The sequence below is a fragment of the Orcinus orca genome, chromosome 11 (assembly GCF_937001465.1).
Source record: "Orcinus orca chromosome 11, mOrcOrc1.1, whole genome shotgun sequence".
In the NCBI taxonomy this organism is placed as follows: domain Eukaryota; kingdom Metazoa; phylum Chordata; class Mammalia; order Artiodactyla; family Delphinidae; genus Orcinus; species Orcinus orca.
In genome coordinates, this window is record NC_064569.1 from 49,522,034 (window position 1) to 49,539,771 (window position 17,738).

At 33.2% G+C, this 17,738-nt stretch overlaps 1 protein-coding gene across 8 annotated transcripts in view; it reads left to right on the forward strand.

Moving 5' to 3' along the window:
* Nucleotides 1-17,738, forward strand: part of USP15 (ubiquitin specific peptidase 15) — a 692,408-nt gene that overhangs the window by 610,899 nt on the left and 63,771 nt on the right. For 6 of the 8 annotated variants that reach the window (XR_007469967.1, XM_049693967.1, XM_004276581.2 and 3 more), the window contains 3 exons: nucleotides 221-347; nucleotides 6,585-6,730; nucleotides 11,213-11,274. Coding sequence is in view for 6 of the 8 variants with exons in the window: in XM_004276581.2 (XP_004276629.1) it covers nucleotides 221-347; nucleotides 6,585-6,730; nucleotides 11,213-11,274 (335 nt within the window). In the remaining 2 variants the exon portion in view is untranslated. Of the gene's footprint in view, nucleotides 1-220; nucleotides 348-6,584; nucleotides 6,731-11,212; nucleotides 11,275-14,008; nucleotides 14,831-17,738 lie in introns of those variants that run through there. The other 2 variants (XM_033440527.2, XR_007469968.1) reach the window with 2 other exon arrangements.

The following is a 17,738-nucleotide window of genomic DNA, read 5'->3' on the forward strand; positions in this document are numbered from 1 at the left end:
GATTATTCAAATTCTGTTAAATATTAAAATTTCCAAAAATGTTCCTTTCTTTTTCAGCTATCCAATATCTATTATTTTTTACTGATGGGTTTTAATAGTTACTAGTTTCTCACTGGAGATCTGTAGGTTTTTTCTAAAGCCTCTTTAGAGAAATGTATTGTTATTCAAAACAGTGAAATATATCAAGCTATAGCTGAAACCAATTTGTTTTGTTTTTTAGGTGGTTGAACAGGGTATGTTTGTAAAGCACTGCAAAGTAGAAGTATATCTCACAGAATTGAAGCTCTGTGAAAACGGAAACATGAACAATGTTGTAACTCGAAGATTTAGCAAAGCTGACACAATAGGTAATGCAAGATCCTGTTTCTTTGTTAAACCATTGCTATTAGAAATTTATTTAAAATTCTATTTGTTATATGCTACGAAGATGATAACCATTTTAAGGGTTTATCCTTAGACATTACAGGTTTCCAAGCATCATTCAATATGTCTTAGCTTAGAGTTGAATTATTTATCAACTTTATTATATATCTACTTTACATTATTAAATGAGTTTAATATTTGTGCCATTTTACTTTTTAAAAAAAAATCAAATAATTGTTTTAATTTAGCATTTGAAAATACATATCATGTTTGTAACATGACTATAAATTGAAGTAGAACTTTAAATAAAAACTTGCTTAGGTAAAACTTTGTTGGGTAATGTAATATATATATCAATAATAATAATGATAATTTACCATTCTTAGCATGAAAAATGACCATTTATTTTCTTTTTTCTCACAGTTTATTCTTTGGACTCTATAAATACAAAATTAAGTAGCTACTTACAGCAGCGGGCTTAGCATTAATATGACTCACTGATTTTTTTTTTAATAATGAGTAGGTTACAGAATTATATATCAAATATAAGTGTGCCTAACTCCTTCTATGTATTTATATATCTTTATATATTTACCTATCTATACATATAAATGTATATTTAAATACATGTAAATTTATAATTCTGTTTAAAAGCCACATGTTAATTTAAGATCAAGAATGTATTGAATAACAAAATAAAACTCATAGATTCAGAGAACAGATTGGTGGCTGCCAGATGGGAGGGGCTTGGAGGTTGGGTGAAATAGGGTGAAGGGGATTAAGAGGTATAAAATTCCAGGAAGTCATGAGGATATAATGTACAGCATGGTGACTATGGTCAATAATATTGAATTGCAAATTTGAAAGTTGCTAAGAAAGTAAATCTTAAAAGTTCTCATCACAAGGAAAAAGTTTTTCTAACTTTGTATGGTGACAGATGGTCACTTATTGTGGTGATCACTTAGTGATGTATACAAATGTTGAACCATTCTGTCATACACCTAAAACTAATACAATGTTGTATGTCAATTATACTTCAATTTAAAAAAAGAATATATTGAATAAAATGTTTTTTAAATAAATGATTATGCATTTCATAACAGAATTGCAGTACTTTTTGGTAAGACACAACTCAAAATAAAAATTATAAAAGGTTGTTACGTTCAAATAAAGTTTTTGGAACAGAAGATTAATGGCAATAACATTGATCTTGTTGGAAAGTGCAAATGGACACTGGAGAAGGACATAACACTTAATGTAGAACTTAGAAAGATTAGAAAATTTATGAATTATAGCACCATATAGCTTTTCTTGTTGGAACTAGTCATTAAGTACACTTTATTAAAAGTAAATAAAAATATTTCTGAATTTCTTAAGTACATTTGACTTTCACCACATAGCCATTTCACTGCAGGAAAATGCTTTTAACTCATAATTTTCATGAAATAGTACCATTCTTCAATTTCTAATGCTTGGTTAATCCTAATGTTTTTGCCAGACATTATGTATGGATTTTTTATTTTCCCTCTCTTTATTTACCTAGAGCATTTGTAAGTTGAGATGCAATTTCAATAAACTCACACAGTCATCTTTCTAAAATGAATGCTTAAAATGTTAGGAACTCCATATAAATGTCATTTCATTACATTATTATGTATAAAGTATTATTATGGATAAAGTACTTAACTTTTTCAGTTCTAGATTTTTGGAACATATTCAGGAAAGTAAAACATTTCTATATCCTAAGAACTGAAAGTTTTAAATGTATAAAATTACATTAATCATGATATTAAAATGTACACAATAAGAATCTTTAAGAATCTGTAAGTCTGTCCAACAAAGATGACCTATTAAAATTAATTCAGAGACTAACTTCTGAAATGTTCAGCCAATTGGAATATAAATAAGCTACCTCTTAAATGCTTGATGTAGGTAATGTTTTCTAGTTATTTTAAAGTTTGGTATTTTCTAGTTAAAGTTTGGTATTAAACTTTTGGTATTAAAGTTTCTTTGTTTCTTACCTCATTTCTATAGGAAAATTATATATATATATATATAAAAGTTATATGAGACAATAAGAAACTTATTTTAGAACATTAGTTCACTGAAAAATATTTTAAAACTCATTATATGAAGATCTAAGGTTTAATTTCTGAACTCAAAACAAGCATTTTGGAGTTTTTACATTAAGTACTAGGTAAGAATTATCAAGGAGATGATTTGTAAAGAATCTCTGCTTCAAAAAGTTTATGATTTACATAGATGTTAATTAGCATAGCTTAAATTTACTAATACTTTAAAATGCTACATACATTGGCTATATGCCTTAAAATTGTATATGAATAAATTTTTTCATATAGCTAACATTTCTTACTAGAACAGTTTTTTCAAACTGTGTTGTCTATACTTTCGTGGTCATTAAGCAGTTTGTGGAGTAAAGAGAATGGAATGGAAAATATCAGAATAGAAAATATCAACATATATGTGTATAGTGGGGCACAATTCCTTACTGTAGTTTTAAAAATTTGAAAATCTATATTAGAGCAAGTTTGCTTTTTAAGCAAAAAGTTTTGCAAAAATTAATCAAGCCAGGAATTTTAGAAACTTCATTGTTATGGTTATAATAGTTAGCAGTTATTGAATACTTACTATGCTTTAGGCACTTTACAGGAAATTTCTTATTTAAACCTCAACATTACTGTACCCTCATCTTAAAGGTGATAAAGCCTAGGCTAAGAAGGGTTAAGTAACCTACATAGGTGCACCCTGGTACCAAGTGATAGAGCCAGTATTTTAACTCCTTAACCCAGCCTCTTATACCAGAGTCTCACTTCTTAATTTGCTGCCTTATACAATCTGTGCAAATGTTAATTGGGTTGATTTTGTGTTTCTTTAGGAAGTGAGTTTTGAAACAAAGAATTTGATAAGAAAGGAAATACGAGATGTATATTTTTCCCTGTGTGTTTTTTCAATCTTGATTAAAAAGGATCAAAATAGCTATGTACATGAAATACAGTATACAAATTTTGTAAATGGAATTAAGAAATATAAGCACCTGTTTTCTGTTTTTACCAAATAATAAAATGTTCCATTTTCAGCTAGTAATGCCTACATTGATTTATAATAAAAATGATAGTAGCCATAGGTAGGATCTAAATAATTTACCATGTTCAGAGCCAAAATACTTTGCCTTTTTAATATTTTTCTCCCTAAATTGATATATTTGGGTATTGAACATGTGTCAATAAGGAAGATAAAACTTGTTCTTATTTTTTCTTTAAAGATACCAGTGAAAAATAATTTTATTATAAAATTTGAAAAATGCTTTATGTTTATAAAATTTATTAATAGAACTGCTTAACTTTCTTATTAAATGTTCCTACTAGAAATGTTTGTCACAATAATTTTATTTCTGTTATCTGTGTTAATATATTTTTATCTCTTTATGCTTTTCATTAACTGCCTAATAGAGTCGGATTAATATACAGAAAAATATGCACATGTTCTCAATACCTTGACATTCTCAACTCCAGTGATCTTGATCTGCATCCAGCCTCAACCACCAGTTCCCATAGATATACCCTAGGCTGTCATTATCTACAACTGCACTTGCCAAATTTCAGTTTAAGCAAACTGCTTTCTGGCTACCACTTCCTCTGCTCCCGTTCTCTCTTGAACCCACTAAATCAGACCAACCACTTCCTTGGTTCTGCTTCTGTGATGGTCTCTAATTCTACATTGATACATCCAGTGGTCGAAGTCTTCCATTTCTTAATGTGCCAGCAAAAATTAACATACTTACTGACTTTTCCATCTAGAAATATTTTCTCTTCACATGGCTGCCAGGGTACAAGTTCTCACTGGCTGCATCTTCTCAGAGTCCTTTGTAAGATCCTCTTCATATTTCTGACCTCAGAACATCAGTGTGATATGCTCAGTCCTTGGATCTTCTTTCTTTTCCTTGATGACTTCCTCTAGTCCCTTGGCTTTAAATACTTTTCTGTATATTGATGTCTTATATCTCCTACGCAGACTCTCCCTTAATTCCAGTTTCAACCATTCCATATCTTCACATGTGTCTGATGAGAATCTAAAGATAACATATATGAAACTAAACTCTCTCCCTTCCCCCTAAAAGCTACTACTCTGTCATTTTTCCTCATCTGAGTAATCGTCACTTGCACTCTTCTAATTGCTTAGGCCAAAACCCTTGGTATCATTCTGATTCTCTTGTATTTCTCACCCTGCATATAATTTAGCAATGTATCTTCTAAGCAGTGCCTTCAGAATCTATTCCCAGTCTGACCACTTAACATTGCTTCCACAGTTACCACCTTGGTTTGGATTTCTGTAGTAGCCTAGTCTCTCACCCTTGACATCCTGCAGTTTGTTTTCACTAGCAGCAAAAGTGAACATTTGAAGTGTCAATTGGATCATACCACTTCTCTGCTCAAAACTCCTAAATGACTTCTCTTCTTAATCAGATAAAATAGAATACTTTCATAACTGCCTCAATTCTGTATGATCCTACATGTGTACCTTTATGGTCTTATTTCCACCTTGCTCATTCCACTTTAGCCACATTGGTGCACCGTTCTCTTCTAAAACATGCCAAATACATTCCCATCTCAGGGTCTTTGCATTACCCTTTTCAAAACTCAATAAAGGGGGCATTTCCATATGTGTTGGTATATATTATATTATGTATATAAATATGTATGTATTAATAGAAAAAAATGCCTGGAAGAAGTATCAAAATGTTAACAGTGGTTATTTCTAGGTGGACATTTTATTTGTACTTGTATTTTCTGAATTTTTGCAATGAGCAAGATTTATTTCTTCAATCAGGAAAGAAGTATTCATTTTTATAGAAAGACTAAAATGACCTCCCTTCCTTGGCTTCTTCCTCTGTCGTCCTTCCTACGTTATTTTCTGTTTCTTGATCTGGGTACTGCTTACACGGGTGTATCCACTATGGAAATTTATCATTATATACTGACGATTTGTGCATTTTTCTGTATACATTTACAGTTCAATAAAAAAAATTAATGCCGCCAAAATAGAAAGCAGTACTTACAGTATATTTATATTTCTTTAATGTAATTTTTTAAATGTTCTGGCTAGTTTGCATTAGGTTTTGAAATACACTATAGTATTTACTACTTATTTAATGCCTTAATCAAACTGTCATTGACTATAAGACTATTAAAGAACATTAGCTGCTAAGTAGAACATAAACAGTGTTATTGGACTAAGTTTAATTATGTAGGATAGATGTGGGTTTTTATATTTTTTAAGAGAACATGTATTTTTAGGTTTAGTATTTTACAAATAATGGTTTTTCCAAAATTAATCAAGTATTCTAAAATTTAGAAGTATTTCATATTTCTTTATATGTCATAAAATATATTAAGTGTAATTTTCTTGAGTCTAAGTTAGGTAAGTTATTGACCATAATTTGATAGATATAGTAATATTTTCTAATATCTCTTTCTAATGTTTATGTACTTTAAAAGATTCATCTAAATATGGTACCGAAACTTAATTATTCTCAAACATGTAGACACTCCTACATCTTATTTTACAGCAGATTAAGCTGCTCCAGTTTTTTAAAAGAAAGACTTCTTCCGTTCAGATAATTGGCTTAGAAATAAAGAAAATATATGGCTTTACCTTGGAAACAAGAAATTTTGACCAATTCAGACCTCTCTTCAAAGAAGGCACTTTTCTTTGTGTCCCTATATTCTATTTAATTTTAGTTAGCTATTTAAACTGTAAATTGTATTCAACTTAATATAAATTATTCGTAAATTGGTTATAACTTAAAATATTTTTTATCTGTGGCATCTCTGAGTCATACTTTAATTTCTAACTCCAACATATCATTAGAAAATATATTGATTTTATAATGTGTAAAAAGTTAAAGTTCATCCTGTATAACATAAATTATATTTTAGTGTTATATGATTGAACTCTTACCTTTTGAGGTCTTAATTTCCCAAAGTAATCATCTGAGTTATAATTACCATTTTGTTCCTAAAAAGTATACCTGGTCTTAAAATTTTTCTTTATTGTTTTTATGTATTTCCTACATATTTGTTCATCTATTCTTGCTATTATATCAGTAATTTAAATTTAGGATTTTTATGTTAGTGAGCACTTAACTCTCTGTGGTATATTTTTAAATATTATATTTACGTATCTTTCCTCCTTAAATCTAGATACAATTGAAAAGGAAATAAGAAAAATCTTCAATATTCCAGATGAAAAGGAGACCAGATTGTGGAACAAATACATGAGTAATACATTTGAACCACTGAATAAACCAGACAGCACCATTCAGGATGCTGGTTTATACCAAGGACAGGTATTTTTTAGCAATACTGTTTATTTTAAGCATATTATACATGAAGTTTTTGGGAGTCTCAAACTTTATGGCTATCCTGACAATCTATAATGGATTCTACTGTTTCTGGTTTCCTCTTTCTAACTCTTCTCTATCCCTGCTGGTCACTAATTATAACTTTTGCTTCTCTCCTTGAGCTTGAGAATAACCTACTTTTTAAAAAGAAATTATTTTCCATTGAAAAATAGCTAATAAGGGGTCAGCAAACTTTTTGTAAAGGATCAAATAAATATTTTTGGCTCAGTGGTCTGTAAGGTCTCTGTCACGACTACAACTTTGCCATTGTAGTAGCAAGAAAGTAGCCATAAACAATATGTAAAAAATGGATATGGCTATGTTCCAACAAACTTTATTTACAAAAGCAGTCAGTGAGCTAAGTGAACTTAGTTTGCCAACCCCCGCTAGAAGGTATCAACCCCCAGTTTGGTCTTTCTTTATGACAGAATCTAAAGAAATGAATGTGTTGAGAAATGAAGACTTTTAGACACAATCAGCAAGTTCTACTGCTTCCACCTTCTAAATATCTCTTTAATTAATCTTTGTATCCCATTCTCACCCCTTATCTTTCCATAGTCTCTTAACAAATCCCTCTGCTTCCAGTCTTTTGCATGTTCATTCTCAGTCTTCCGTATTTCTGTCAGAATACTCTTTCTAAAATGTAAACCTTATTATTTCCTTTTCATAAACCTTTCCTGGCTCCTTAACAATTGTAGAATAAAGTCCAGGCACCTTAATGCAGCATGCAAGTCATGGTTTATCCTTTTGCCTAGCCTTCCAGCATCTTTCGATTATCCTTGCCTTTAGATCTACACTCTAATAATACCAAACTGAACTACTTATAGTTCCCTAAGCCTGCTATGCTTTTCCATACTCCTGTGCTTTCATATATGTTGTTCCATCTGCCTGTTGCCCCAGTCCCTGCATTCATCCAGAAAAAGTCCTTTTAAACATCCAAATATTGAAATTAAGCATCCCATCCTTTCATATAATCTAACCAGATCAGATTATTCATCCTTCAAATTCCAAGTCAAAATTTGTCACATCATTTCTTGAGCCTTCCCTGATCTATTTATCTCAGTATCTAGTTGAGGTATAGGATTTGTTTTACTTTGGAGAAGAAATTTCTCCCTTAACTTCCATAGTGATTTACATATGTGTCTTGTATCATTCATTAAGTTATTTATATATTAAGCTCCCCAACTAGACTGTGAGGTCCTGTTTTTAGTTGGACTTTGTGTCCTATTTATTTTTATTTTAGTACCTAACCCAGAGCCTGCCACTCTAGTATATGGAAGTTTTTTGTTTTGTTTTGTTCTGTTTTATTTAAAATTGATACTGATACATGATGTAAGTTATTAAACTCAGAGGAACAGAAGGAAATTAATTTTTTAGCAAATGCCTACTATATATCACGTATTGTACTCGGCTATAAAACAGTGATTTTCAGACTTATTTTAGCCATTATATTCTTACGTGAAATCTTATGAAATCTAATAATATGTATTACAATTAAAAGGAGTTACCCAGGGCTTTCCTGGTGGCGCAGTGGTTGGGAGTCCGCCTGCCGCCTGGGGTTCGTGCCCCAGTCCGGGAAGATCCCACATGCCGCGGAGCGGCTAGGCCCGTGAGCCATGGCCACTGAGCCTGCGCATCCGGAGCCTGTGCTCCGCAACGGGAGAGGCCACAACAGTGAGAGGCCTGCGTACCGCAAAAAAAAAAAAAAAAGAGTTACCCAGTTGAAGCTGAGTGTGTGAGACATTTGGAACTCTACTGGTTAGTCAACACTCCCCTCCTTAGCCAGCCAACTTCCTCTTTCTGTCTTCCAAATAGACATACACTTCTCTCCTTGGTTACCATCCATCAGGCCTTGAGGTAGCTCCAGGAGTACAATTTAAAATATATAAGATTATATCTTTAAATCTTTTCAGTAATTGATTCTGAGTAATGGCTGTTATTCTACTCATCATGTACATTAGAAAACCAAGGCTTAGAGAATTTAATTTGTTATTCTTGATAGGAATGCATTTATCAGAATGAAGATGACAATAAATTATTTTAATAAGAAGATTAACTATCTTATTAAATATATTATTCTTATAAAATATCTTTAGGGACATTTGATCTTTTGAAATAGGAATGGTTCAAAGAACATGGATTAAATTTTCTAGGTTTTGTACCAGTTATTTTCTGACTGATGATAAATGAACTAAACACTATCTTAGACTTAAAAGAAGTTTGGTTTTTTTGGTTTTGTTTTTTTACTGAAATAAAAGTATCCTCATTAGAAAGTGAAACGAAGATACATTATTGAAGAGTTTATCTCCCAAAATGGGTGGTCTTTATCTCTCTCCCTTGTATGTGTGTGTTCAATTTAATTAAATCTTAAAATCTTTTAAAAAATAATTTCATTTTGAGTTAAAGTTTTAACCATGAGCAAAATTTTATTCAGAAAATGATACATTTGAATAAACAAGTGAGTTTTAACATTTCTGGTGGCATTCAACATTAATATCTGTGACTGTAAAGACAAAAAGAATTTGGGGCTTCCCTGGTGGCGCAGTGGTTGAGAGTCCGCCTGCCGATGCAGGGGACATGGGTCCGTGCCCCGGTCCGGGAAGATAAAAAAGACAAAAAGAATTTAAAGTACAAATACTGCTAGGAATTAAAGGTTACAGTTGAACTTTAAATATTTACTTGATTCTTCAGCTTTAAGACCTTCCTTTAAATAACAAGCCATAAATAATTATATTAAATGCATAACTTTGAAATTTTCTGTAGGTAAAATCTTTTGTTTTATAACTGGTTTAAGTCCTCCTAGAGACAAAGTTTGTATGTATGTATATATCTTTTTTTATATAATATAATTTCTATGTAGATGTCTGTAGAGTTATAAGTTGTAGCAAAGGAAAACCTTTCTTCAGAAGTTAAAAACTACTCACTAAATTCAATTTTATAAATATGTAAAAATATGTAAATATATATCAGAATGATGCCAGTTGAGCATAATGGTTAATTGTCTGTGGTAGGTAAGGAGAGAAATATGATCAGGGAGGGATCAGGATGGCAGGTATACAGTGCACTTATTCATTATATGTTACATATACTTCATGTGTGTGTGTTTTTTTGTTTGTTTTTTTGGCCACACCATGTGGCATGCAGAAATCTTAGTTCCCTGACCAGGGATTGAACCCGTGCCCCCTGCACTGGGGGTGCAGAGTCTTAACCACTGACCACCAGGGACGTCCCTCATGTGTGTTTTTTGAATGTAGGAAATAACTTTTTCTTTTAAAAGACAACTTTAGTATTTTAATTAGCATACTCTTTCAACAGCAAGATTCCATGAATTTTTTAAATCGCTATTTCATTGGTATATGTGTTCTGAATCAGGCTTACAGTTTACATGGTTAAGATCCAAATGCCAGCTTATAAATTGCCTGAAACATATACTCAAAAGTATATTACTAAGAGTATACAGAACAGGTTACAAAATTGCAATTTTAAGAAACAAGAGTTAATGAAACTGAATATGTAGAATATATACAAATTTTTAATGCCTTGAATTTACTTCAAGGCATGTTTTCTATATTATAGGTTTCCTGTGGAAATTTAGATATTAACTTGTTGAGATGATCACATATTTCTTTTGTTAACTTAATTATTTTGGTTAGTTTTTCTTTTTTGCACAGACTTGCCCCTAGTAAAAACTAGAAGAAAGCCTTCTTTTTTAGACTGAAACATATGAAAAAAGATTCTGGGATGTTTTAAAATAAAGTATAGCTCACCTTAGCCTGTACTTTTCATTTATTAGAGGTGTTTTTTGTCTACCCTGACCATGCTGCAGTAGGGAACTTAGTCTGATTCTCACACACATGGCTCTATCGTTTCTATGTTAAAAGATTTTATAATTTTATAATGTAAATAAAGACAAATTTCAAAGCCCCAAACAAATTATGTGTAATTATGTATACTCTGTAATTTGGGATTATCTTTGCCACTGTTCCTCAGTATTTGCATAATAATAGCTGACTGAGATCATACATCAGTATGTTTAACAACAACTATAACCATTTATTCAGCATCTGTTTTTTGCACAGTACTTTTACAAGCTACAAATAGAAAAGAAATAGAAAGTGTGCCCTAAACTCAAGGAACTTATATTGCATCTAGTTTTTTATACTTAAAGTCATAGAACCAATGATTTTCCTTGTAGTGTTTTACCTTCTTTCTTTCTGACCGTCATTGCTGACTTCTTATATTTAAGGTCTCTTTATCTCCCTTGGCCAGCTTTGGAATCAAAATGCAAATACCTCTTCACCTTGTCTACTGTGTCCTTTAAGTCATCACAGAGTTACTTTAGTTTCTTAGCATATACAGCTAATCTTCTAAAGCTATTTTAACTTCAGGGTTAAGGAAAAACACTCTTTTATTGTGTCTTATTTGCAGGTGTTAGTGATAGAACAGAAGAATGAAGACGGAACATGGCCAAGGGGTCCTTCTACTCCTAAGTAAGTGCTCCCACTTTTTATGGCTCAGTGCATGATGTTGAAGCTTTGATTTCCGATAATAAAATCCAGAATGATAGAAGAACCTAATTGTGTATTGCAATTGTAAATATATATAACTTCTTTATATTTTAATATTTTATTCTCGTATAGAAGTTATCTAAGTTTGCACTTAAATGAATATGCTGTAATTTAAAAGCCTTCCAATTCTAATCTCTTTTAGAATAAGGTACAGTATAAATACGTTATAAATGTAATGGTGCATTGTCTAATACAATCAAATCACTATTAAACATTTTATTTAATATTTTTCAAGCATTTTGTGGTATTTTTAAAAGTGTCTGTTAAAAGAATGCTCTTTATGAAAATGAATCTGATGTGAAAGCAACATATTTTAAATCTAATCGTGAAAGCAATATTTTATTTATTTAGATACGTGTTTTAGAATATAACAGCACAAGTAGAGATAAAGGAGTATAAGAATTGCTTTTGATGGTAAATGAGTGATTAGAAACCTTTTTAACTTTTTTTTTAATTGTAAGAAAACATAACTTAATATCTGCCCTGTTAACAAAGTTTTAAATGTGCGCTTACAGTATTGTTAACTGTAGGCACATTGTTGTACAGCAAATCTCTAGAATTTATTCATCTTGTATAACAAACTTTATTCCTGTTGAAGAGTAATTCCTCACTTCTCCCTTCCCCCAGCCCCTGGGAACCACCGTTCTACTCTCTGTTTCTATGAGTTTGACTAGTTTACATAGCCTCATATAAGTGGAATCATACAGTATTTGTCTGTGATTGGCTTACTCTACCAAGCATACTGTCCCTTAGGTTCATCAGTGTTATCACATGTGGCATGATTTCCTTGCTTTTTTAAGGCTGAATAAAATTCCATTGTATATATATACCATATTTTCTTTATCCATTTATCTGTCAATAGACATTTAGGTTGTTTTCATTATCTGGGCTATTGTAAATTATACTGCAGTGAACTTGAGAGTGCAGATGTCTCTTCAAGATACTGATTTCATTTCCTTTGCATATATACCCAGAAATGAGATTTCTGAATCATATGCTAGTTCTATTTCTAATTTTTTGAGGAATTTCCATACTGTTTTTCATAGCAGCTGCACCATCTTACATTTCCACCGACAGTATGCAAGGGTTCCAATTTCCCCACATTCTTGCTAGTACTTATTATCTTTTGTTCTTTTGATAATAGACATCCTAACAGGTGTGAGGTGGTATCTCATTGTGGTTTGATTTGCATTTCCCCAATGATTTCTGATGTTGAACATCTTTTTAATATACCTATTACCTGTCTGTATGCCTTCTTTAGAGAAGTGTCTATTCAAAGAAGTCTCAGGCCCATTTTTTAATCTGGTTATTTGGGGGTTTTGCTGTTGAATTGTAATGAGTTTCTTATATATTTGGATATTAACCCCTTACCAGATATGTGGTTTAAAGATTTAAAAATAAGACCTGATACGGGGAGGGGGAAGGGTAAGCTGGGACGAAGTGAGAGAGTAGCATGGACATATATACACTACCAAATGTAAAACAGGTAGCTAGTGGGAAGCAGCCACATAGCACAGGGAGATCAACTCGGTGCTTTGTGACCACCTAGAGGGGTGGGATGGGGGGGGTGGGATAGGGAGGGTGGGAGCGAGGGAGATGCAAGAGGGAAGAGATAATGTGGACATATGTATACGTATAACTGATTCACCCTGTTATAAAGCAGAAACTAACACACCACTGTAAAGCAATTATACTCCAATAAAGATGTTTAAAAAAAAAAAAAACCTGTATCTGTACATCTAGAAGAAATCTTAGGGGAAAAGCTTCATGACATTGGTCTAGGCAGTGATTTCATGAATATGACACCAAAAGCACAAGCAACAAAAGCAATTATAGATAAAAGGGACTACATCAGGCTAAAAAGTTTCCACACAGTAAAGGAAGCAATCAACAGAGTGAAAAGGCAACATGACGAATGGGAGGAAATATTTTTAAGGGTTTTAGGATTATCAGAAACACTTAGGGCTAGTTGTATTTCAATATTTGGACTTTCTAAACCTCTGAGAAGTAATATGGTACGTGTGCCACCTATTATTTTACTATTTTTGTAGAGTCCAGGGGGACTCTTATAGTGAAGCACATTAATATTCAGTAAGTATCCACACTAAGTAAGATAAAGAGGGAGTGTAAATAGCATCATTTCAGTTCAGGTTAGATTGCCCTGAAGTGAATTATGAAAAATTTTTTAAGTTTTCAGAAACTTTGGAATTTCAGATTTTCTGATAAGAGGTTGTGAATTTGTGTTTTGAAACCTTAAAATAATGATTCTTAAATAAATAAATAAATAATTTAGTAATTGCTAACTTAGCTAATAAACTAAATTGCCAAGTGATAGTTCATTAGAATACAAAAAAAATTTTAATTAGTATCTAGTGTGTGAAAAGACTCTCAAAAAACTAAGAATAAAAGGGAATTCTCCTAACTTGTTAAAGCCTATAAACCCAAAATCTGTAGCAAACATTTAATTGAGAAATTTTGAACACAAACCAAATAAGATTAGAATTTTACAAAGAAATAAAATTCACTATTTACATATGATGCAATCTACATAAAATCCAAAAACAATCAGCAGACTACTAGAACTAAGAGAATTCAGCAACATTATCTAATACAAGATTAATCTGTAAAAATTAATAGGTGTTTTCCATACCCATAGGTCAGCATTCTTTTTTATGAAGAACCAGATTAAGTATTTTTAGCTTTACGGGCCATAGGGTCTGACTCAACTATAACTACTGATATAGCAGTAAGCAGGGGACAGGTTCGAGCCCTCATCCAGGAAGATTCCACATGCCGCGGAGCAGCTAAGCCTGTGCACCACAACTACTGAATCTGCGCTCTAGAGCCCGCGAGCCACAGCTACTGAGCCCACGTGCCACAACTACTGAAGCCCTCATGCCTAGAGCCTGTGCTCCGCAACAAGAGAAGCCACTGCAGTGAGAAGCTTGCGCACCGCAATGAAGAGTAGCCCCCGCTCGCCACAACTACAGAAAGCCTGCACGCAGCAACGAAGGCCCATAGCAGCCAAAAGGAAATAAAATAAATTTTAAAACACAGAAACAAAATTCTATCCTGACCTTTTTTTTTCCCTCTGTTTGTGTGTGTGAGAAACTTCAGAAACTCATTCTAAAATTAACATATTCCAATAAAGATCCAGGATTAGCTAAGTCAGTTTTGACAAAGAGGAGGAAGGGAAGTGTTTACCTACTAGATAGTAAGGATTACTGCAAAGCTATGGTAATAAAAACACTATGACACTAGCAAAAGAAAGGCAAATAGACTGGAATAAACTAGTGAGCTAAGAAAAACTCCTGTATGTATGGTAAGTGGCACTGCTCGGCAGTGAAAAACAGGTTGCTTAAAGCAGATAGGTGCTTAGATTTTATTAGGAGTACTATTTGGAGAAAAGAAAGCAGAATCACTGCCTTACACATTACATACAAAGACTCCAGAAGGACTAAAGACTCAAATAAGAAATGTAAAGCTTTAAAGCTAATAAGATATTTTGGAAAATATCTGTGACTTAGGGATCACAGAACATAGTGCGAAAATTAATGTTTGATTGCATTAAATTAAGTATTTCTGTTAAAGGAACGATATACAAAGTTAAAAGTCAAATGTCGGTTTTAGAAAATCTAAAACCTACAAGAGAATAATACCCACAGTGTACAAAGAACTGCTGTGAATTAACAGAAACAAAGCAAACAAGCTTTTAAAAAATAAAAGATATAAATAGTTTAAAGAAGGGGAAGCCCAAGTGCTGACAGGTAGCTGAGGAGATACACAAACTCACTAGTAATCAGAAAAATTAAAGCATGAGATACAATCTAATAGCCATCAGAATGACAAAAACTTAAAAGGATGCTAATAAAAAGTGTTTGGAGGGTTGTAGGAGAAGTCTTAGTACTGATGGTGGGAGTACAAACTACTACCATGCTATATATCAGTGTTTAATTAAATCAGGAATGCTTAATCCCTCTGACCCATCACTCAGTGGAATTTTTCACACAGGTCCCTGAATATACAATCTTTGTAGCTGCGTTGTTTGTGGTAGTGGGGATTTGAAGACAGCCTAGCTAAGTATCTGTCTCTGGTAGAGTGAATAAGACAAATGATGGTGATATACTGTGGAATGCCAGTGCAGCAGATAGAAGTAACAGTGGTGAGATCTTTGAAACTGGATAAACTTTAAAACATAGAGTTGAGAGAAAAAATAAAAACAAAATGAGATTTCACTCAGTACCATTTAGGTAAACTTAGAACATACTGTGTAAAATTATAATATTCAAGAACATTGAGAAAACACCTGTAGTGGAGGAAAATAGTATAGATTAAAAAAGTGAGGAATTAACATTTATTTATATGTATATAATTGAAGTAAGGATGCAAATTCTTTTTTTTGGGTAAATGGCAACTTTAAAAGAAAAGTAGAATTCTGTGTGTGTTCATTGAAGTTACATTACAAGCAGATGTAACTTAGACAAATTCAACTCCAGCAGAAGGCATGTAATTTTAAGTTCCTCAAGAAAGAAACTTCAAGTTATTAAGATACAGAACAGCCTGTTTTATATGCTTATAATTGTCATCATATCTGTCAGGAGACAACCCCTCGTCCTCAACATGGTATGAAGATGCTAGTTCTAATAAAATCACTAACCTGGGGTCTGTCCAGTGCTCATACTGCTTAGCACATAACCGTTTCCTACCTAGAGTGTCAAAAGCCAAGGAAAAATCATTAAAAGCTATAATATGGTGATAGAACGAAGAATCACCTGTTCAGTTTGTTAAAACACTGTTTCCTCAGCCCCATCCCCTGAATTTCTGTTTCAGTAGATCTGGGTAGGGCTCATGAATTTGCATTGCTACTAAGCTCACAGGTGATGCTAAGCTCACCGGTGGCACAGTGGTTGAGAGTCCGCCTGCCGATGCAGGGGACACGGGTTCGTGCCCCGGTCCGGGAAGATCCCACATGCCGTGGAGCAGCTGGGCCCGTGAGCCATGGCCGCTGAGCCTGCGCGTCCGGAGCCTGTGCTCCACAACACCGCAAAAACAAAACAAAACATGTAGTCCTATTTATAAAAATGTATATACCCTAAGACAATCCAAAATCTATATTAGAAACCTAAGAACCTACCTAAAAAATTTTCAAAAGTTTTCCATCTGTATTTTTCTGCTAGATATCAATTTATAATTTGAATTTTTCACCTTTATATTCATGCTGTATTTTTAAAATATTAAAATGCTTAGTTTTTTTCAGAACGTGCATTTCTAATCTAGTTCTTAAGCATCTGATTTCTTAAAACCTCTCAAAAACGTGATATTTTCTAATGATACCTTAGAAAAGCTTAAACCACTCTATTTTTCTATTCTGTTAATCAGAACGTACATTTCTTTTTTTTTTTTTTTTTTTTTTTTCGGTACGTGGGCCTCTCACTGTTGTGGCCTTTCCCGTTGCGGAGCACAGGCTCCGGTCGCGCAGGCTCAGCGGCCATGGCTCACGGGCCCAGCCGCTCCACGGCATGTGGGATCTTCCCGGACCAGGGCACGAACCCGTCTCCCCTGCATCGGCAGGTGGACTCTCAACCACTGCGCCACCAGGGAAAACCAAGAACGTGCATTTCTAATCTAGTTCTTAAGCATCTCATTTCTTAAAACATCTCAAAAACGTGGTATTTTCTAATGATACCTTAGAAAAGCTTAAACCACTCTTTTTTTCTATTCTGTTAAATTTGACTATTTTCCAAAGATGTTGGCATTGGGTGGATAGTCTGATTATTCAGTTGGAGATGTGTGGCTAGTTACATCTTGTTTTTGTGTGTGTGTGTGGTTTTTTTTGCGTTACGCGGACCTCTCACTGTTGTGGCCTCTCCTGTTGCGGAGCACAGGCTCCGGACGCACAGGCTCAGCGGCCATGGCTCACGGGCGCAGCCGCTCCGCGGCATATGGGATCTTCCCGGACCGGGGCACGAACCCGTGTCCCCTGCATCGGCAGGAGGACTCTTAACCACTGTGCCACCAGGGAAGCCCACATCCTGTATTTTTTTTTAAATTATTTTAAAGTAGAATAATTGTAGAATCCTGGGTGTTCCTGAAGAGAGGAGAAACCTAATCAATAGATTATCCCTTACTTTCCAGAAAATTTTTTTAATGTTAACACCTTATTCCTCAGTTAGAAGCAGTACAACTTCATTAATTGACTAAATTGTACTATTAATTTTTTTCTGTATGGTTTCATTTAGGTATAACTATCTCAAAGAATGCCTTTGAGATTACTAACATTATGGAAATAAAAAGGTCCAAATTTTGCTGTTTTCCTGAAATAAGTAAAAATTCTTGAGGGTAACATGAGAAGTTGATTTAATTCAGACGTTTTCATTAATTGCTCA